Source organism: Gobius niger (genome assembly GCF_951799975.1).
Source record: "Gobius niger genome assembly, chromosome: 21".
Lineage (NCBI taxonomy): Eukaryota > Metazoa > Chordata > Actinopteri > Gobiiformes > Gobiidae > Gobius > Gobius niger.
The window spans coordinates 8,704,182-8,727,155 of NC_136872.1; the positions used below are offsets into that span (position 1 = coordinate 8,704,182).

General features: G+C 42.9%; 1 protein-coding gene across 1 annotated transcript; it reads left to right on the forward strand.

The window, feature by feature from the left end:
• Positions 1–7,198: 7,198 nt before the first annotated feature.
• cd248a (CD248 molecule, endosialin a) lies at positions 7,199–10,738 on the forward strand. Its single transcript, XM_079580447.1, has one exon. The coding sequence runs from the start codon at positions 7,370–7,372 to the stop codon at positions 9,689–9,691; it is 2,322 nt and encodes a 773-aa protein (XP_079436573.1). The 5' UTR covers positions 7,199–7,369; the 3' UTR covers positions 9,692–10,738.
• The last annotated feature ends 12,236 nt before the right edge of the window (positions 10,739–22,974 follow it).

A 22,974-nucleotide genomic window follows, 5' to 3' on the forward strand; every position in this document is an offset into this window, starting at 1 on the left:
AATCAGTCTCTCGTGAAAAGAAAGGGGCAATACGATATTCTGTATATTCCGGAGTTCACTGTCAACGACACAGCATTGTCCAAGATAGAGGTTCCATTCATCTTAAATCCTCATTCATAAAAAAGTGCAAAAGTAATAGCATCTCTGTATATGTACTTGCTTGTGCTACAAAAATGATCACTGTTTAGGGAAGTGGCAACCAAATAATTCATAATATAACTTTAGTTTTTCAAGTTGTTGACATGGCGACCTTCACTGTCTCAAATCGTTCGTTGTTATTCTCCGAGCCAGTGACTTCATTTATCTTGTGCCCTGCAGACTTGTCACTGAATGTTTTGAAGACCAGAAGACAAAGGACAATCAAGCCTCCAAATACACAATGCAAACCATAGGGGTGATATTCAGAGTAGAGTAGCCTTTGTCGTCCACACACTGTAACGGTTGTCAATGTCCACTTATCGTAGGTTAGAATAAAGACGTTGTCGTACGTGCGATGTCTCGCTCAGTCCAATGTTCTTCAGTTATAAAAAGCAACATCACATCTGGTTGCAACGATTGAGCGGGCTGATCGACGTGGCCACAGATAGAGACTAATGTGCCGAGGCTGAGACATATTTCTAAGCACGGACTGTGACTGAAATCATTGTGTTTCGCGCTAACCTCATTAGCTTCCAGACGGTGGCCTGTGCACTGCGGTTTGTTTTTCCCAGAGGACGCCTCGTATCTGCTGACAGTGACCCATGCGTGTTGTATTTGCAGTCTGAAACTTGGCTGATGGATCCGGGGAGACAGGCGCGCGCTGAGACGGGTCACAATCTGTTTAGCAAGCAGTGGCTAAAGTCCGGTCATGAACCTTAAACAACAGCTGACCCCAAAAAGTCATGTTACCGTAAAACATGGGCTGTTTGGAGAGGTGCCGGCTCTGAGTGATGGCGCGATGGGGTATTGACCTGGTCATCGTAAATCTGAGGTCAGGCTGAACTGGAGCGAAGTAACTTAGACTTCGTGGCCGAATAGGGCGGTCTTAGACTTCATATGCCGAGGACTTCGCCAAATCAATCTCCCTTAATCTATAAAGGCAAGAGGATAAGCGGCCGTCAAATGTGGAGCCAAAAAGCACAACTGTAATAAGTGCTTTAAAAATATACAGCACGAGGAGATATAAAGTGTTTCTGAAAAGCAGCGGGGGCTTGAAATGAAAATGTTGAGACAAAGGTGTCAAACCGGGAGCTGGAGCCATTTTAAAAAGCTGGAACACATTGGGCGCTGAGGTAAGTGTGTTCAGAACAGAATAGATAAGTGAGGGATTAAAGTGTCAGACGGCTTCCGCAGTACATTTGCACTTTTGATGTGAACTTCTTGGAATCAGAAAGCAAAGACTTACCGGGAATTAGAATTTAGAAATGATGATGGTGATTGTTTGTCTTTAGTTTCAAGCTGATGCTGTCATTGTGTTATGGCTACTTCAACTTCAACAAGGAATTTGAATCAAGACAATGTTGACTATAGTGTTTTAACTGTCGGTTGAAAGAGTCTATTATTCCGAGTCCAGTATTTGCCGTTATAGTCTAAACTAGTGTAATTTGTGTGTGCTGCCTGTAAGGGTCAAACGTTGAACTGCTGTTTAGATGTTTTTGAGTATCCAAGTGGAGCCAAACGAGCCCGTCGATATCATTACCCCGCAGTGATCTGATAAGCGGCTCACTCCCAGACACACGCACTAGATGAAGAGGAATCTAGCAGCATTACAGCCACATGATGACTTTCAAAAATAACATTTGCAGTATATGATTTAATGTTTAATTAACATTCATCTGTAGTTAACTTCACACATTTGGTGATGGCAAGGACAAGATTATGAATGTTAGTTTATTTGAGAGACTGGTTTTATTGTGTCTGGGAAGAAAAAAAAATCTACTGTTCCCTATGCAGCTATTTGGTTATAATGTCAAGCTCATCTTTATCACTGTCATACACTTTGTTGGTTGGAAAATGCAATTTTGACCTAAAACAGCTGAAACAAAGACAGTAGTTTTACTTCCTGGTTATCAAGAAATCTCACTGTAAGCCCCTCCCCCTCCTATTGAGGTTCGAATAAAGAGAAAAAAAAACGGGGGGGGGGGTCTGTTATATGCAATAGTGAAGCTATGACAAGTGTTTTCACTTCACGATGAAACAGGTGAGAAAAGCATTTTCTAGGTACGCAGGACCTCAGGAGGAGCATTTTGGGAGCAGCCAGTGCTTGAAATAGCCACTTGGAAAGATTCAAAGACTTCTCAAAGATGTGCGCATGGGTTGAAACAAAGCTCCAGGTGTGTTTCTGATAAGAGAACAACATTGTAACATGGTAAAAAGTCTGTTTTGCATAACACATTTCTAAAGTTCACGCTTTTATTATCTTAAATCTGACTTTGCTCCTCTCACCAGATGTTTCCTCGTCCAACCCGGCACTAGTCCGTACACCCTGGTTGTACGTTGCGTGCTCGGTCAGACATGTGCTGTAGCTCCAGGTGCTTTGAAGGTCGCGGACTTAAACGCGGAGGTGCTCTGACGCAGCATGGGGTCTCCAAAAACAGTCTGCAAGATTTATTAGACACACATACACCCGCTACTGCCCCCCCCCTCCCCTCTCTAACCCGGGACCCCTCCGTCAGAACATGTCTCTATTTCACGGGACCGACTTTGTTTTCATTGCAAACCCAGAGGCCTCTTCCTCTCCAGCAGCGACCTCCACGACTCTCGCCCCGTTCCCATCCCGTCGATATGAGCACAGAGCAGCGTGTTATTGTTTTGTATGGATATAAAGTACTCAGGCCTCAAGGCTCAGTTTTCTAGCCCCGGGTTTTGGTAATAGTAGGGAATGTATTACACAGAGGCTTAGATGGATTATGAATAAAAGCTTTGAAGTGAAAAGGGGTTCACTGATGAGTCGGGAAAATGTATGTGAATGTGGCTTTAAATGATTCGTATTTGATAGCACTGTTGATGGATTTAGGTGGTTAGTGTCAAAGTAACTTTACTTGTAGAGTTAGTAGAGTTATTGAGGATCTGCACATGAGCAGGATTTTTGTTTAGAACTTATTTCTTTTACTCAACTACATTTGGGAGATAAATATAATCTACTCCACTACTTTTCTATGAAGGCTACAAAGGAAACAGTTAATTTGATGTGTTTTGTTAATATAGCAGAAAAATACACACTCCGGAACAGTAGGTGGCGATGTGCTGATATACTGTCATTGCCACTGTCTATCTCGTGTGGCCATACGGTTAGCAAATTTAGGCACAATCTATTTCTACATGCCCCTTATTTAAACTTATTTGTACTTTCTACTTTTAATAATTAAGTTTTTTCTACAGCAAATACTTCAATACATTTTCTTAAAGGGGGGGTATTATGCAAAATGGACTTTTTCAAGCTTTACATCATGTTATTAAGTCATTCCCTCATTAAAAACATGCCTGAAGTGTTGCCTTAGCACATTCACGTATTTTCGAGTAATCTGTAGAAACTCTGATGGCGGCCATTTTAGGGATAAAACGCCTGAGTCCTTCAGGAAACGCCCTCGACCTCCAGGATACGCCTCCGACCTTTCGTCACCAGCCGAGTAACCAACCACTGCTCCTCAGCAGAACCCCCTCCCCGCAGTGTCTAGCCCTAAGATGTAAACAGAGTCATACTGGAGGATTAGCTTCATGTGTTGTGAACCGGAGTTACAGCAGACTTTTACAAAGACACACATCAGTGTTTCTGTTACCGAAACACCCAGGATTAAAACCGGTGACAAGAACACTTATTTCAGTGTCTGGTTCTGCGCTGGGCCGTGATGATGCACAGAGCCTCCGGAGAAAGCTAATGCTAAGCTAAACCTCGAGTCATCACGTGAAAACGAGAAATATGCACACATAAAGTCAATAAAACCACCACACACATAAAGAACCGTTTAACAATGATCACACACGGAGCCTGGCTTGTTGATTTGGAAGTTTATTGCTCACATTTCATCTACAATGTGTCATAGCCGAGTGGCTTTCTCCCGGAGCTAACAAGCTAGCCGCGACAAGCTAACGGGAAAATTCACTGAATACAAGCAGCATATTATGCATTGAAAACGTCACTAAACAGGCATCTGCTTGAAGCAGCCTTTATGATGATCACACACGGAGCCTGGCTTGTTGATTGTGTAGTTTATTGCTCACATTTCATCGACAGTGAGTCGTAGCCGAGTGGTTTTCTCCCGGAGCTAACAAGCTAGCCGCGATAAGCTAACGGGAAAATTCACTGAATACAAGCAGCATATTATGCATTGAAAACGTCAATAAAACAGGCAACTGCTTGAAGCAGCCTTTATGACGATCACACACGGAGCCTGGCTTGTTGATTTCGTAGTTTATTGCTCACATTTCATCTACAGTGAGTCGTAGCCGAGTGGTTTCTCCCGGAGCTAAGGCACTATTAGCCGCGACAAGCTAACAACCTTCACCTTCACAACATTCATTGAAAACAGGCAGCATATTATGCACAAATAACGTCAATAAAGCAGCAACTACTTGAAGCAGCCTTTACGATGATCACACAATGAGCCTGGCTTTACACATTTGTGGTTTATTGCAGACTTTTCATCAACAATGAGCTGTAGTCGATTATAACAAGCTAACGGGGTAACCTCGAAAAACCATTGTCCACCTGCACAGATAATGTCCGTCTTTTGAATCGTATGGGCTCCTGCAGATCCTGGTGTCGTCCATGGGGGTATAGTTAGAGATCCATAGGGCATGGCAAATGCAAAGAGATAGCCTCCAAACAGCAGTTATTTTTCAGGCAAGAGCCCCTTCCAAGCGTCCGGTGTGGAAGGTTCGTCTCCAAATAATATCCTGTGTGGCCATTGTTCACAAAGTGATAAACAGTAGCTCCTTTCCAACAATAAAAATTAAAATGCACCGATCGTAGTTTCAATACAGTTGAGACAACGAGCGCAGTGTTGTTGTGATGCCACAGACAGCGTGTGGAGGGGGCGTGTCGGAAAGGGTCAGAGGTTCTTAAAGAGACAGGGGCCTATTTCAAGTCATTTGCAACCGCCATTTTGAAAGAGCATTTTATACAAGGCAGTTATTCTAATTTACTGCATTTACAGACCAACAGAAGGTTTGGTCATCATTGTAGTGTGCTATAGACTGGTGCTATGTGGCTGAAAAAAGCATAATACCCCCTCTTTAAGTAAAAAATTACTGAGCAGCTTGTACTTTTACTGTAATATTTGATATATCTGTACTTCAAAATCAAGTACTTTAACCACCTCTGTTTTTGAAAGTGGAATACTTTTATACTTGAGTAGAGTTTTCATCTAAAATCATACTTTTACTTAAAGTGCATATGACACAGCTGAGGTGGTTCGGGCATCTGTTCCGGATGCCTCCTGGTCACCTCTTTCGGGAGGTGCTGCGGGCATGTCCTATTCACCTTATTCCGGACGTTCGCGTGGGCGCCGCCATGAATTGTGCCCGCCCCTTTTCTCCTATGTGTTAACATGGGGCTGGAGAAGTCCGCATAAAATCAGTCACTACACGAAAACAAAGCCGTTTTCAGGCCGCACAGAGAAACGGTGCAGTGTTGACATGTTGGTGCAAATGAACATCGGACATTTTACACAAATCAATCGACTAAACATCAGATTTGAGCGGAGAATATTTTCCCTCGTTCTCCGTTAAAATGAACGGGCTTCGCGCCCGACCGGAAGTGTCAGGAAAAAGAGGCGCCGAGACGACGCAAAAAGTGGCAAAAGTGGGCGGGGCGGAATAAGGTGAATTGGGAGGAGGCCTCGTGGAAGACCCAGGGCACGCTGGTGGGACTATGTCTCCGAGCTGGCCTGGTGTCGCTCCAGCTGTTCTGGGGGAGGTGTGTGTGGATCGGGAAGTCTGGGCATCTCTGCTTAGACTGCTGCCCCTGTGACCCGGCCCCCCGGATACAGTGGAAGAAAATGGATGGATGCATGTGACACACTGGACAATTTCTTTGCTAAAACACAGTTAACACAATTATATTAAAGATTTTGTGAAAGATTGTACCCAGTTTTCATTAGTTTGGCCATTTTTATGATGTTTATAGTGTCACTTCCTTATTGGACACCGAGGAAGTGACATAGATGGCAAACAACTGTTGCCATGCCAACCATGTTAAGTCAATGGAAAATTATCCAAACTGCTCTGAGACGTTACCTTTATCTTTGTCACTTCCTGTCAGCAGCTTAAAAAATCGAATAACAATACATTTTCTGCCCAATATTTCTTCATTAAAATTGCTGCTTCACTGAAATAAAATTATGATTATGCAACTGATTTTACCCTCCTAAATAAGTCATATTTTCAAAAGCAGTAAAACCTGTTATATGCACTTTAAGTAATACCTATATGTGTACTTCCCCCACTTACTTGTATTTCTACCAATGAAATATGATAAATGTACATGTAAAAATGACATTGTGAATCACTTTAAGATGTGATATACTGCTACCTCTCTACGTTCTGATTTATTGGCCACAGTAATCCTTTAACTGATAGCAACTGCAGCAATGCTTTACAACTCTGCCCAACTTTAAGCTTCCATATTATTTTTGCCTTTTGTTCGGTGCTTGGTCATTCCAAACTAGAAGCCTGTGGGTATTTTCTGCTGAGGCACATCCATTATACATAAAAGTGAATCACAAGCTCAAACTGTCTTATGAAACAGTACAAATAAACGGTCGCGAATATGACTTGTTGCCTGAACTTCTTCATAAAACTTTTATCCGGCCATCTTTGATTATTTCAGTTGCCTCCAGGTAGGATTTCTAAATCTGCTGAGAAGAAACTTCTGCAGCCTCCTCTCACTCCACAATGCTGTTTTGTGAGCTGGTAAATGGCAGCGTCCCAAATATGTCCCTGGAATTGGGATTATGAAAACCATATGACCGCGCAGGAAAGAAACGCACAGTTCGCTTCACCTCCCCCCGTCTTGACACATACTATATCCGCGCAGCCCCCCCCCCCCCCTTCCAAAAACATACACTACTTTTCTTCACTCGCATCCTTCCCTCTCTCTCTCTTTCTCTCTCTCTCTGTTTGTTTGCCCACCTCTTTTTGGCAAACCCCCTCCTCTCTCTCCTCCCTGCTTGCCCTGGGACGATCTGCATGCGCTCAACTTCTGCACAGAACTGTTTTGAAGGGCCAGAGTCAGGAGCAAAGACAGGCACCGAACGTGTTCCAATGAAGAAGGAAAAGTTTAGATAGTGACTAAAGCCGGCCAAGATAAGAGGCCGCGACTTGCAAGAACGGCATCAGACGAAGGGAAAGCGCAAAGGACCGGCAAGATATCCTTTTTCTTCAGAAGAGAATGGGCCCCCCAGTGAGCAGCGCTGCCATCTTTCTTATCACATTTCTTTGGAGTTTCTTTTTTGGACTTTCTTCCGTCTTCTGCCAGGATCTGAGAGAAAGGGATGCTCTGTGCAATGCAGACGGCTGCTATGTGGTCTACTTTCAGCGCAAAACTTTTTTAGACTCATGGCGGGCTTGCAAAGAAAAAGGGGGCAACCTGGCCACAATCAAGCACAGGGATGATGCCAAGGCTGTCGAAACTTTGTTCTCGACCGTGGACTTGAGGTACTCGAGGACCAAGGTGCAGGTGTGGATCGGCCTGCAACGGCAGCCGCGGCAATGCACCAGCGCCCGGCCGCTTCGGGGGTATTCCTGGACGACGGGCGACCAGGATACGCAATACACCAACTGGCTCAAGGAAGATTCGCCCAGTATGTGTTCGGTGCCGCGCTGTGTCGCCATGGGATACAGCACCTCGGAACCTGTTGACAATTTGAAGTGGATGGATGGCTCGTGCTCAGTCCCTGTCGAAGCTTATCTCTGCTACTATGGCTACCAGCAAATGTGTCCCGCCTTGGCAAGCGAAGGGGCAGGCAGTGTCCTCTACAGCACGCCATTCCAGCTCCTGAGCACTGTCCTGACGCACGTCCCGTTTGGTTCTGAGGCCACCGTACCTTGCCCTACTGATAAAGAGGAGATCGTTCAGTGCATGCTCCAAGATGACGGCACGGCGGGCTGGTCCAAAAACTCCCCAATTTGCGTCAACGATATTCCCGCGCAGTACAACTGGTGTGACGATGCCAACGGTGGTTGCGAGCACTTCTGTAAACAAACAGGGGAGGAGGTGTTTTGCGAATGCGCGGCTGGTTACCAATTGGGACAGGACAGGCAAAGCTGCGAGTTGCTAGATGCTTGCCAGGCAGCGCCATGCATTTTCGAGTGCCTTCCTATTTCCGGTAGCTACCGCTGCGCCTGTCCCGAGGGCTACATGCTCGCGCCAGACCTGCACGATTGCTTAGACGTCGACGAGTGCCTTCAGAGCCCGTGTGAGCAGCTTTGCGTCAACTCTCCCGGTACTTTCGAGTGCTCGTGCCGGGACGGCTTCCTGCCTGGCGAAGAGAGCGAGTGTGACGACAAGGACGAGTGTGCGGGCGACCCATGCGAGCACGCCTGCGAGAACACCCCGGGCTCTCATATCTGCCACTGCCACCTGGGCTACTCCCCGCTACCCGAGGACCCGAGCCGCTGTCAGGACATTGATGAGTGCCAAATCGCCGGGACGTGCGAACAAATGTGCGTCAATTACGAAGGTGGGTTTGACTGCTATTGTGAGGTGGGTTACGAGCTCATGGCCGATATGTTTTCCTGTCAAGAGATTGGCGAACGGGATGATCAGTATGTTGCTACCCCTTCTTACCCCTGGATCACACACCAACCTCCTCTATCGTGGGACACTGAGGACTATGACTGGACGTTACAACAGGCTCAAACCAACTGGCCCGCTGAGTTTGACCAGTCTCTAGATTGGCCCACAGAAGCTCCCAAAGTTGTGGATTCGGATATCATTTGGGTCACTAGGTCGCCTCCAGTGGAAAGTGACCTAAATCAAGAACTGAATTTCCCAACAGTGGGCGCTGTTGGATCTGAAGAAGATATTGATCGTTCAGACACAGATTGGTTGCAATGGAGAGAGCACGTACAATCCGAAGTCGTCACAACCGCCATCCCAACAATATCACCTTCAACTACATCTGAGTGGTATGACGCTGAGGAGGAGACCACCACGGCCCCCCCAACTTCGCAGCCCACCTCCACAGTCTCAGAAGGGGCTTGGAACTGGTGGATTCCCATAATAACCCCGAACTCTAAACCGGCAAACCAAGATCCCTTCATAGATTATAAAGTCCTCCCTGACTATGACTATGAAGTCCCCACTGACCTTCCTGGGGTAGAGATGGATTCTTTCACCTCTCATAACCCGGGGACTGGGGCAGAGGAAATTGCAAAGGACTTTGAGGATATCACAACGTCCTATGAAGAGTTTTTTCCCACAGACCCCAACCTTCCTCTGGATTCCTCAGGCGTTGGCAACGGTGTCGACTTGGATTCAGTTCAAAATGACCGGGAGCACAGCCAGAGCAGCACTTGGCTTTTGGTCGGCCTTCTAGTACCCATTTGCATTTTCGTCATTGTGATGGTAGCATTCGGTATCGTGTACTGCACCCGTGCCATGCAGGCCAGGGATAATAAGAACGGCACGGACTGCTATCACTGGATCTCAGGAGCGCACGATAAACAAGGGGCTGCTAACCCTGCGGTAGGGGTCAAGACGCATGTTTAAGTGAGAGTGGCGCAGACATAAACAAACTCTCCAAAGAGGTAAATCAAGAGCTTGCTATGGGGATGTTTGCTCGTGCTTTTGTGGACCTGACGGAGACCGGACTCTAAAAACCAATGACCTCTGGTTCTCTATGCAGAATAAAAGACTCCTTTTAAACTTTATACACTGATCTGCATGGCCTGTTGTGTCGAGATTGCACTGGTAATCCAAAAGTATTGCAACAAGAACTGAGTTTTTAGATGGCTTTAAAACAGCTCCGTGCTTGATCATCCTGCTCACTGAGTGCAACACTGTATTTTTTTACTGTCAAAAGGGATTGGGCTATAAGGCCTTCTGTTGATATTGGCAGTCCTGATAAAACTTGGGGTGATGCAAATAAACAACTTCCACAGTAATGGAGGGTTTAGGACCAATCCTAAAATTTTGTTGATTTCACTTGTTCTTGTTTAATGTCATCCAGGTTCATGTGTGAATACAAAAATACATTTACAATCTGAAATCACGAGAATATGCAGTAATATTTTGTTTATGTGATTTCATAAGTTGAACATTTTACCAAGGATGCCTATGTTCATTGAAGGTACCGTCCCTATTCACCAGCAAAGACCGAAATCTTGAGTTTTTGTTTGAAAAGACTGTTTTAAATGGAACTAGAACATTGCTCCTCCGTTGTATAGCTGTTTTATATTTATGTTTCTTTTATATGAGCCATTTTTATAAGCGATGATTTGAGTGAAGTGCCTGTTAAGTTTTCGGCCCACATACATTTGCTCATCGGAAAGTCCGTCTGCGGGTGATAGTATTCTTTTCCTCCTGTGCTTTCTCTGTTCAAAGCCGCGCAGATGTGCAGAGAGCATTTGGGCCTCATGGTTGACACTGACCTTTTTCATGAGTGATTCCATCCATCAGCCGACCCAGCTAATTTATAAGCACAGCCAGCAGTTTCTTGTCGAATCCGACCGCACATGTTTTACGGCCATGTTGAATCATATCCATGTGTGTCAAACCGTTCAACTATTTACTGTACAAGGAAGTGTCTTATACAGTTTTTTTCTCATGGATGTCCTGCTACACTCACAAGGAATAAAGCCTTTAGCACTGGCTGAACAACAAAGAAGTGGGCTTTCTAAGTGCAAATTGAAAGGTGCACTTAGGTGCAAGGAAATGAATTCCCTGTTGCAGAGCTTTGTCAGAACTTCCGAATAAAACTTTGAAAAGAGCTCAGTGTGAAAATTTTGTTTTTGGTCTTGATTTTTGCATGATGATTCAGTACTTGCCATATCATTGAAGCTATAGGGAAGTATAGCTACCAGAGGTGAATGTATGTAAACACATGGGTTTGCTTTTCCATAATGAAAGTTTTTTTTTTGTGGTGGTGGTGGTGGGGGAGAATGTGCAAACTCCACAGTGAAATGACTCCACCCTTCTCCATCTTGCTATGAGGCCACCAACCCACCTTTAATGCCAAGATCATGGTAAGATGCAAGATAAACTGCAAGATTTTGTTGTTGTTGTGCGGTTAACGGAGCTACAACATTGAAGGGGAATGTCAAACAGTCAAACAGTGAAGCAGCAGATGGAAAGATTGTCAAACTACTCTACATCTACCTCACAATTCAATGTGATAGTTTCACATGACATTATAACAAACTGAACTTCTCTTATGCCAAAATGAGACCTGTTCATGTCATAATCCCTTTCCTCCCATTCGAAATCATTCTGATGAAAACTGCAGGCCCTGACAATGTGTCTTGTGAGTGAGTCATGGATTGGACCGATCCGAGCCAGGTTGTGTGGGGGCCAGGGCGTGGAGGAGGGGTACCGTCTCTGTCCTGTCTCTGCCATGCCAGGAGTCTCATACTGATGATGTCACAGCAGCTGATGTTTATTATAAGCCTCCGCTGGGTGATTATGGTGAGTCAGAAATTGGACCGAGTTACTGTCTTCATAGGGGGCAGTCAAGAAATCGTATGTGCAGAAGAAATGTAGGATGTAATTTGATGAGTTCTGCTCTTACAAAACTTTAAGACACAATTGTTTTTCAAGGTAAGAAGGACAAAATAATCATGGTTTCATCAAAAGGAAAGACGAGGAAAAGATACTGGCTCCATGTATTGCATAAGCTCAATCAGACCACAAAGAGATTATTGTTGGGAAGTCTATTATCACCCATACACGTTATGAAAGGCTTTTTCACTTCTTGTTATCAAGATCATGAGGACTGTTTATTGTGATACTGTGTGGTTACATAATCAAAAGAAGACATTTTAGCACATCCGTCAGGCTATTGCATATTGAATGGCAAAAATGGCACTGTTATTGTGTCTTCGGGCAAGACACTTCATCTGCATCGCCCGGTCCAGTCACAGCAACAAGGCAGTGGGTGACTTGGGTTTAAATTTGCCAAATCGCTGGCAAAAGGGACAAGTGGGATGAAAAAAAAGAAAGTTATTTATGCATTATTGTTGCTCTCAAATAATAACAGCGAAACCAAATATTCAGAAATTATATTAAAAAAGGTATTACGTTACCTGCCTGCAAATGAAGCAAGCTCCAAGGGATGCAGAACAATTATCTTATTTGGTGTATCATTCAGCCCTCTCTGATCTGACCACATTATCTTATTGTATGACAACAGTACTCTGTTTTAATCACACAGACCATATCAGCTTCAATGGCAGAATCTAATTGAGTCCTGTTTGCTCGGTAGATTGTGTCATTCGATCCCATGCCTCATAAACACATTAGTTTGGGGCCAGGCGTTCGTTACTGCTTTGTCACACTGTCTGGGTCTCATATAAAGATCAACATCCCCATTTCTGTTGTGCCCTCTTTGGCGTATTCATGAAACCAAATCCTCTTTTTTATTATTATTGTTTGGCTTGTTTAATGGTGTTGAGCATTCTGTGTGCCCGTGCCTCTATGACAGTGATTAATAATGTTTACTCAGGCTTTGCTTTGTGTTGCTTTGCTCTAATCAGGGGCAGAGTTAATAAGCAGAATGACTTACTGAATTTCATCTGATGTGACTTGTACACGGATAAATCCCAGCACAAAGAATGGAGTTAGTAATGCATGGAGGTTTGTGCATAAGCACCATTTAACATCTCCTGAGGCCTTTCATCTGAGATGAGCTCAAGTACAGTAAAGAATGGTTAACTTGGAGGGCTGATCTGTTGTTGATTCCTATTTTATGGTAAAAGGATTATAAATGGCATGCAGAAAAATAGTCATGTTCGAAGCTGCAAACTGATAGACTAATAAAGAGGGGAAAAAGCTCTTACACATAACTCACACAAAAACGCTGAATTATGGATGTATTTTCTACCAAATATAGATGAGAGACATGGAAAGGAGCAAATTGGTTCAACAGCCCAAATGTACACATATAATTATAACCATAATAACTGCGTTAGCTTCATGCTGCTTGCTGATAGTTAGCTTCGACGCCGCTAGTGTACAATCTGCTGTCTCCAAACACTCATAAAGACGCGATATGGACATGACTTTCTTTGTGTGTGCTTAATATGTTTATAGTCCAACAGAAAACGTCTAAAACAAGTGGAAAAATAATGATTTCCATGAGAGACCTCTCCTTCCCCCTCGCTCGGCCACTGTGCTGTCAGTGAATGCAGCACCGTCCCAACACAGTCGGCCTCGTTACAGCGGATACTTCTGTGGAACTGCGACTAGTTGAAACCATTTACCAGTAAATAGTGACAACACTACTGACCTATCAGGTCCGAAGAAATGTGAGCCTCCACCACCAACTGCTACGAGAAACGTTTATAATACAAAGTGTTTGCAAGTAGAATATGAATGTGGTGCTGCTAACGGGCACTTCCAGTTGGAGTTGTCAGAAGGACCAACGTACAGTTTATGAAGTAATCGGCTCACTATAGCAGTGACTGCTGCCCGGGTCGGACTGATGACAGACGTGACGGCCACAGCTCTCTCTCTCCTTCTCTCCAGAGTCCATTATAGTTAGCATTATATTCTAGTCTAGTGGATGTGATGGTTCTCATCCACTAGACTAGAATTCATGGAGCACAGACGATCTTGACTATAAATACTGCCGTGAATAAAAAGGTGGTTAGCGACTAAGCGTTAAAGTAAATCACATCAAACATCTCCATTTAATAAAGGACTTTTAAATTGTAAGTTGGAATGCCTCAGATCCTCTCTTTCCTGTGTAAATTACATCAAGGTTGTGTCTTACAGGTATTACAGGTATGCTAAATGATGTACGTTTGTATTAATACTCAAAGAGAAGCTTGTTTTTTTTTCCTCAGTATTTTTAGTTAATAATTGTTGTTCTGAAGCACTTTGAGCTGTGTATCTGCACATGAAAGGCGCCCTACATTTCTTTGAGGCTGTATGCTAAATTTTAATTGAGAGTTGAACACTAACATTTCAGCATTCTGGTCAACTTGGATACATACGTTTGTTTGGCATTATCTTGAAGAGACTGTGTGATGGGTGCGTAGGATCTCAGGTGATTCTGACGGCTTTGCGGGTGAGACGGGTGGATGTCCTTAATGGAGGGGAGAGGGGCTCCGCAGATCCTTCGGCAGGAGGCAGTGCTGGGGCCGTGCCACACAGTGATGGAGCTGGTCAGGATGCTCTCTATCGTCCCTATGTAGAAGTTGGACATAACGGAGGCTGGGACTCTGGCTCTTCTCACCTTGCGGAGAAAGTAGAGACGCTGATTACTTCTCTTGACCAGTGATGTAGTGTGCATGGTCCAGGAGAGCTTCTCTTTGTGATGTGAACAGGAGGGAGCTCAGCACACAGCCTTGGGGAGCCCCTATGTTCAGCATGTTGATCCCCAGGTGGAGCAGTTTTTGTTTTAGCTGCTGTGGGATTATAGTGTTGAATGCTGAGCTAAAGTCTAAAAACAGCATCTTTGTTTCAAGGTCAGTGAGGGCTGTATGTTGAGCGAGTTTACTTTAGGCCACTCAATCCCCATAAATAAACACACCTGACAGTAGGGCTGCTCGATTATTGAAAAAATAATAATCACGATTATTTTTGTCATAATTGAAATCACGATTATTCAAACGATTATTTGTTGCCTTTAAAAAAAAGTCTATCTTTATTTTATGTATTTATTAATCAAAACACTATGATGATATTTTATGTTTTCTGGACAGTCATAAAAGTACAAATGATTTCAAGTATGGTTTGATTAAGGAGAGGTCCCTGTTTCACACCTGCCCCCTGCTGGCCAGCCCTCACACCTGCCCCCTGCTGGCCAGCCCTCACACCTGCGCAAGTAAACTGAGCAGCGCGGCCTGATGACATCATCACACAGCGCCGTTTGTTTTTATGTCACAAGCCATGGCACGTGAATGCAAAGGGAAAATAATCCCAGCGCCTGAAATAACACAAGTCTGCTTTGCAAAAAAAAAGAAATTTGCATTAAAAAAAAGAAAAAAAGAAAAAAAAGAAAAAAAAATTATAATCAGTTTTTTGCGATTATGCTAATTTTGTAATTGTTTACTGTTGTAATCGAAATCGTAATCGAATTTCGATTAAATGCACAGCCCTACCTGACAGCCTAGACCCGCCCCATATTGCATTTTACACATTTCTTTAAACAATAGTACTCATGGTAATATTATTAATCAGGCACAGTAACGTTGGTACAAGAAAAAAACCTGTGTAGCTTCAAGATTTATTTACACGCATGATTTAATCAGTACAGGCATCATCAAACTCAATCCATGCAGCTCACATTATATCTATGATGCAGCTGGTGTTTGAATCATTACTGGAGCTACCATTAAAATGGATTCCACAGACAGAAGACGGGGGGGAGGGAACCACAGCTGACTGAGAGAAAGATCAAGATGTCTGTTTGAATAATGAGGCAGTACATCTTCAACTTATTAGTCAAAATATGTGATAACTCTCTATTTTATTGGTCCTTGATTCCTATGACCTGTAGCAGACTCCACATTTTTGCTCTGTGTGGTAATAGAAAGTCTCCTCAAGGGCTGTTCACGGCTTCTGAAATGTTAAATAAAAAGAACCGTTTCGGAGCTGTGAGGCAGAATGTCAAAGCCATTATTCATTATTTCTGTCTTCTTTGGAATATAGATGTTTAAATTATAATGCATTCCGTTCTTTAAAATCCCTTTGTCTCTACAGTGGAACTTCTCTGCACAGTTTTATGGCCCTGGATAGACTATGTGCCGTTAAAATGTTGCTCCATTAGAGAATATGTAGAAGGTGATTTGTCTACATTGACAGTGATCGCAAAATTGTAGAACTAATAGTATTTTTTTTCTACTTTAAAGTTAGGCTCAGGGTTATTTTATATTGTTTTAACAAGTAATATTGCACATACTGTTTTGTCCGCTACATTGTAACATTGCTACAAAGTATTGCAATGTATTGGTTGGTATGTGTGAACAACAGTATGATGTATTTACTTTGACTGTGCGGGCACAAAGAAGGACTGCAGTGTTGAATAGAGCGTTGGAGTTAACTCTACTTCAAAGATGAAGTTCACACAGTTTGTTCTCCATCATAGCTGCTCATACAGCTCTGTAACACTTGATCCCATGTGACTGTGAGATGCTTTTGGTTTTCATAACAAAGAAGACTGTTGAAATATTATATTGTATTGAGGTTTTTGTCTTCACATAAATGACAATTTCTTTATGGTCACAATTCTGACATGATCAATTAACATTATCCAAGTCATGTGGTCATACCGCCTTTGCGATGCCCAATCCCGTCAGACCTTGGAAGCTAAGCAGGGAAGGGCCTGGTCGGTACTTGGATGGGAGACTGTTTGGTAACACCAGGAAGCCTAGGGAATGTAGTGTGTGAGTGAGTGGTGGGTGGTGGTCGGAGGGGCCGATGGCGCAGACTGGTTGCCTCGCTTCCGTCAGTCTACCCCAGGGCAGCTGTGGCTACAATAGTAGCTTACCGGCACCAAGTATGGAGTGAACGAATAGTGCAATGTAAAGCACCTTTGAGTGTCCAGAAAAGCGCTATATAAAACCAATGCATTATCATCATCAAGTCTGGAGGCCAAACGCTGAAAACACTTGTGTTCATATATTATGGGCTGACCATCTATTATTAAACTATCAGTGGTTGCATCATGGTTCATAGAGCCATGTAGAAACAAATGTATATCCTATTTCTATTCTCGCATTAAAGGGACATACTGTGCATTCTGTCCCCTTGCAGTATGTTATTTTCCTGGACATTTATGAAAGATACCTCAGTGTAATGTCAGAAGTGTATTATGTGTTCCCAAATGTAAGACCGCACTCACCAAATCGGCCTTCTCCTCTGTGGCCATAGGCCGTTGGAATAGTTTGCCAACAGAGATCCTGGCCTGCTCTGAGTTCATTTGTATTTGCACGTCTGACAAAGAAACAAAGCTGTGCACATTAAGGATGAAAGTTGTGGATGTAAAGTGTATGTCCTGATAGAGAAGGAGAGAGAGAAGATGAAGGAGGGAATGGGAGGGTTCAAAGGGAGAGAGTGAGTGAGAAAGGTATGCAGACTGTAAGAGAAGGGTAAACATCGACCTGCCCAGGGACGACAGGTGCTACAGCCTGGCACCGAGCATCTTTCCTGACTTTGTCTTGGTGTGTCGTTGTGCACTGTCAAATAAAAGCATACCATACCATACCATACCATACCATACCATACCATACCATACCATACCATACCATACCATACCATACCATGGCCAATCATAAACCTCCGCATAGAGCCTGGTGGATGCCAATATTGCATACGTTTCTCTCCTCTGAAAGCTCTGAGCCAGGCTTAAACTGGCATGTTTGCAATGCATTAGGAGAGAAGGGAGTATGTGTGTGGACGACAACTAAGAATTTAAAACTAAAAACCTAAGTTTTGTGCTTTTTGAAAAAGAACATTGTGAGTTATATGTGACTCAGTAAAGCCTGAAGGGCAGTTAAATGAAGAAGGCAATGACCCACTGGTGGTCGGAGTGGTTCGACCTTCCTTCTCTGATTTTAGTTTATTTTCAAAAGACAAATCTCTTGGAACAAATTAGTCATGGATCTCTTTTGGTCCCAACTCTCGGCGAGCTTCTTACCCTTTCACCTTCCTTTAGCCCGAATCCTGCTCTGTGGACAATGTGCTGCTTTTACTTTATAGTCCGAGACAGAAATCCCTAACCCCATATGGACAAAGCAGCAAGCCTGCACCGAGAAGAGAGGGAGGAAGCCTCGACCTTATATGAACGTGATGGAAAAAACAGGAACTCCAGGGAGGCCACGAGGAGCAGGGAGGTTCCGGGCCTCCAAGCGCAATAAAACATTTCAGCCAGTAGTGTTATTCATCACAGAGAATGAAGAGGAATGGAACATTTAAGACTGATATCTATTGGTAATCTTGGCTTGCAGAGGTATAGAAGTCAGGGAGTAATGAAGATGTAGATTTTTTTTTAGTTAGAAAGTTTGAGAGTTTTGTGTTGTGTGCCAAATTTGGTTCTTTTGAAATTAGGACCTTTTCTTCACATATCTACGGTTGTTAACAGTGTAACATTTTGTCATGACTGTAAACTAAAGTCTTTATCTAAATGATCTACTTTTTCCCAATCAGTACATTGGTTTCCTAGATCTGGGTAAACTCTGGACATGATTGAATTTAAATACTTAATTTATTCCTTGTCACATGGGAACACATCGACCAGTGTGGTACGGGACGCCCAACACAAGAAGCCGGGGTGAATAGAATTGCGAGACTTGTATCCAGTTTTCCTCGCCTTACGTTGTCATGATTCGTTCCCATGTCCGTCTAATGAGAACAGCATGCCAGAGATTGGATTTCCCAAACAATGAGTGTTCCCCGAAGATGCTCAAGGCCTTTCGGTTGCTGCTGTTGTGCGTGAGTGCTGGGTTATTCCACGGAGACGCAATAAAGATGCCCTTTTTTTCTTTTTCTTTTTTTGAATTATGGAGTTTGCCTGGTTTCATGTGGTGTTGGCTCCACTGGAAGAAACTTTTGCCAAGAACAAATTTAAGTTAATAAAGAACTCGGTCCACAATGGCGTGATTAATGCCGTACCAACTCCGTAAACAAGAATGAGCTTCAAAAATCGAAGACTTACAGTTTGTTCTTTGTCAGCAAAATCTCGAGGGTTCAGACAATGGGGGAGTTGTGCCCAAGCGAATACATGTAAAAGCTCTTTTTGATACATCCTTTTGTGTTAAAGGGCGTGACAAATGGAGAGACATTTGGCAAGTTACACTGGCGGCAGTTTCTGTAAATAAGTTTTTTTTGCCCGTGTTTGGGTGGCTCCTGTCGGCTCATTCTAGCTAATGGTGTCCCGCCTGTCCACTCCGATCCTCGTCTAAAAAGCTAAATCTGGCATAATTGTACATTTATCGAAGTTTCTTTTGCTGTGAAATGTGCCAGCCCGGTGTTAACAAATGTGTCTCCATGGTGACACTGTTCTTGCCTGCCACCTGCACCACAGATGGCGTGTGAGACTGAGAGACATGGCAGAAAATAGCAGTTGTAATTTGGCTATTGAATATTCAGGACTTTTATTTAATGAAATGATAATAAGGGCAGAGAGGTACCGGTTCCTGTTTACTGCTGCTTTAGTAACGGCTTTGTTTTGCTCCAGGTTTATTTTAGGCCTGGTTTAGTCCTAGTGTCACCTGGTTTAGTCCTCGTTTTAGATCTGGTGCAACTTGGGAAGGACACAGCGGTGGTGGTAGAGCGGGGCCGTCTCGTGATCAGAACGTCGTGGGTTCAAATCCCAGCTCCCGCAAATGTGCACTGTTGTTGTGTCCTTGGGCAAGACACTTCGCCTTACTCGCCTCCAGTGTCTGCGTACATTGTTGTGTGAATGAGAGAGTGAATGGGTGACTGGTTTCTTGCTGATAAAGGAGAGAAAAAGCGCCATATTAGTTGACTCCGTTTACCATGATAATGCTAACGTTAATTTAGACGTTAGCATGAGTGTTGCAAGTTGTCCTCCATGTTCAAAGTACTTGATGCCACTGCTTGAGTAAAACTACAGATACTATTACTGCAATACAAGTAAAAGTTGCTCAAATTAGCGACATAGAAGTGACATAGATAGAGGTAAAGTTCCATTGCAATTTGACTCATTTCCCAAACGTTTGCTAAGGGGAGACACTACAGGCAAAACTAAATTTTTTCAGTTTTCAGGTTTTGGGTCAAATTGGTCTCTGAACATACAAGCTTTCACCCGGAAACAGAAAATATGCCCAATCATCACAATAACATGTTTAAATATTGCGCTGATTCAATGTTCCCCCATAGACTTATATGGGAGAATGCAATTTCAAGGGCCTTTTTCTCAAAACACATTTTTCTGTCATTGTGGCGACACTATGTCCACGTCAGTCGGACCTAAAGACTTCAAATTTTCCAGCCTTGGACTGAACGATATTTGGAAGATTTTTTCAGAGGGATTTTTTTATTATCTAATCCCTAAGCCCCATTTATTTAGTTTTGAATGTCAAAAAATGAGGCGAAAATTATTTTTTTTGCAAATTTTTCCACTAAAAAACAGCTTATTTTAAAACTAAACAAGAAATCCAAAATCCGCTCTGAAAAAGTCTTGGTAACTCATTTATTAATAAAATGAAACCATAAATTTGAACTTAGCTCTATCCATGATTCAGATCTCGTCGCCGAAAAGATGGGAAATTTGGGGCATCTTTAGGCATAAAACACCTTGATCTTATATGAAAAGATAAAATAACAGAAAACTTGCAATGTATTTTTTTCTCATATTGATGCCAGTGATCGATATACATTTTTTCCCTATTCACCTGCAGTGTCTCGCCTTAAGTGATGATGTCATTGTTCCACTTCCGGGTCCAACGGAGCTTTAGCCCTATTCACCATAACGGGATTTCACTCGTACCGAGGTTAAAACCGACTACAAGGCTCTTTCTAAACATGTGACCACACAGAAATATTACATTTACTCTGATTTACTCTAATGCTTTTCTAACAAGAATTATTTATTTTCCCCCATTTACAATGAAGGTTTCTTTTAAATATAAAAATATCCTCATTTTGTCTGCAGAAATGGCGCGATATATTTTTTTCTATTTGGGTGTAAAACAGTTGTTGACCTTTCATCTGTTGTTATTTCAGGAGGAGATTCAGATAAAGCTGTGTTTTTTTTTGTGTGTGTTTAATCTATTGAACTCTCTCAACTGTTTGGACCCGGAAGTGGCTTATTATTATGTGTAACAAGTGTATTGATATAACATGATTGGCACGGCAACAGTTTCATTGTTTGCCTCTATCTATGTCACTTCCTGTCAGTGTCCAATAAGGAAGTGAAGCTATAAAAATCACATAAAATGGTCAAACTAAAGAAAACTGTGTAAAATCACGTGTCTTTAAGTGAAAGTACTGACCTATTTGCTGTAGTCCTGAGTTAGTGGCATCGACAGCATATCTAAACAGCGCCACCTGCTGCTCTGGAGTGTGCACTATAAGGATTCAAAGTGGGACACAATATGCTGCTACTTTCTACTTTTTTACCTTTTTAGAATTGTAGTGGAGAAGTATGATTTTATTTTTCAAATGAGTAAAAGTATTGAGTTCTTAACAAATACACAACTCAGGTAAAGTATAGATCCTCAGAAACTATTGCAGTACTGACCACCTCTGTTGCTCCAGTCATAATAATGTGTTCCTTGCTAATGCAGTATTGCAGGCTCTCAGGCGTGTAGCTGTTGTTAGGCTAATTTTCCTCTTTTATTCTATTAATTCTGTATATTGTGCCTAAGCTATTTTTGCACTGACTAAAAAAAAAGTAATTAATTACGGGTTAAGTCCACAGAAATACTTGTTAAAAGGTGATAATTAGCCCAGAGTTTGGCTTTCTGCACTTTCCAACAGAGCACTTTGTCGGAGGCGGCTGCTAAAAGAAGTGTTAACCCGCTGCAGTACGAGTGAGGGGGAGTTATGTTTGAAACTCTCCAGAGCCACGCTTTTTGAATTGCATCCTTGTCTTAAATCTGTGTGGTTTTTTTCAATTTGAGTAGGAGATTGTGGGCCGTAGATGAACACGTCAGTGATTCTTGTTCACGTGTCCAAACTTTGTGGCACATTTTGCACATCTGAGTCAGTCCTGTCACCGATGGTCTTCATGGGAGACGCCGGAACAAGACATGACTAGATTTATGTTGCAAAACCAATGGGATGAGTTAATGTAAAAACAGAGAGAAAAGAGCTGTGGAGCAACTTAAAAGTCACACTGGTATTAATATGGAATGTTTCAGGAATCCGGTTTTAACAACAAAATTTCAAACTCTATAAAGGCCTTTTTATTAATTTCTTTTTGAAATATTCAGAGCTGTATCGGATAAGAAATGCCTTCACTGTTGTAGATGTAATAACTGTTCTAAGACTACTACTGAAATGATTAAAAACAATTGATTTGATTGATTTTTGTGAAATGTAACAAATTGAAATTGAATATTAATGGACCATGAGATTAATGTTTTTTTTCTTCTATTTTGCTGTCAGACATGGGGATACGCTGTGACTCTTTTTAAAGACAAAACCTCCTGCCCCCACCCCACCCCCCCCTCCACCGTGTTCTCCGGCTTGTTTTACCTGCTGCGTTCTGAACCTGATGAACCGGCCCCGGAGCCAGACAGAGTCCGGGGCCTGACGTCCTCATTAATGAAGTTCAATTGAAAACACATCCCCTCCATTAGGAACAGCAGTGTGTGATGTTGATGTTGCTAATCAGCCTATTACTCTGGAGCTGTCCCGTCTAATTCAGATTTAGCGCTGACCCTGGACCGGACCCTGACCATGAGGGCCTCCACCTGGATCACATCTGCTCCTATTCAAATGAACGGGACACGTCGTATGGTGGTGCTAACATGTGGCCACATAGTTGAACGGGATGTAATTAATGCGTGTATAAATGAGAGTCCTTGGGAACATTTACATTTGGACTGAATCTTTTTACATAAATATGAGGAAAAACCCTCTAAAACGGTGCCTGCTGTGGAACATGGTCATTATGCTGTTTGGAGCTGAACATTGGAGCCTTTTATTGGATGAAAGGGAATCCTAATCAAAAGCAAAGTGTGTCCTGTTAGGCTGTAATTGAGTAAAGCTAGCGCTCCCCACCCACAACAACGGCTGAATTCTGAGCATCAGTGGCTGCAAGGCAATTTAATACATACAACAACACACAGTGCAAGCTCTCAGTCGTCCAGGAGTTGTCCATCAAAGTAGTCACATGGACTGGATTGTCTGGAATTGAATCT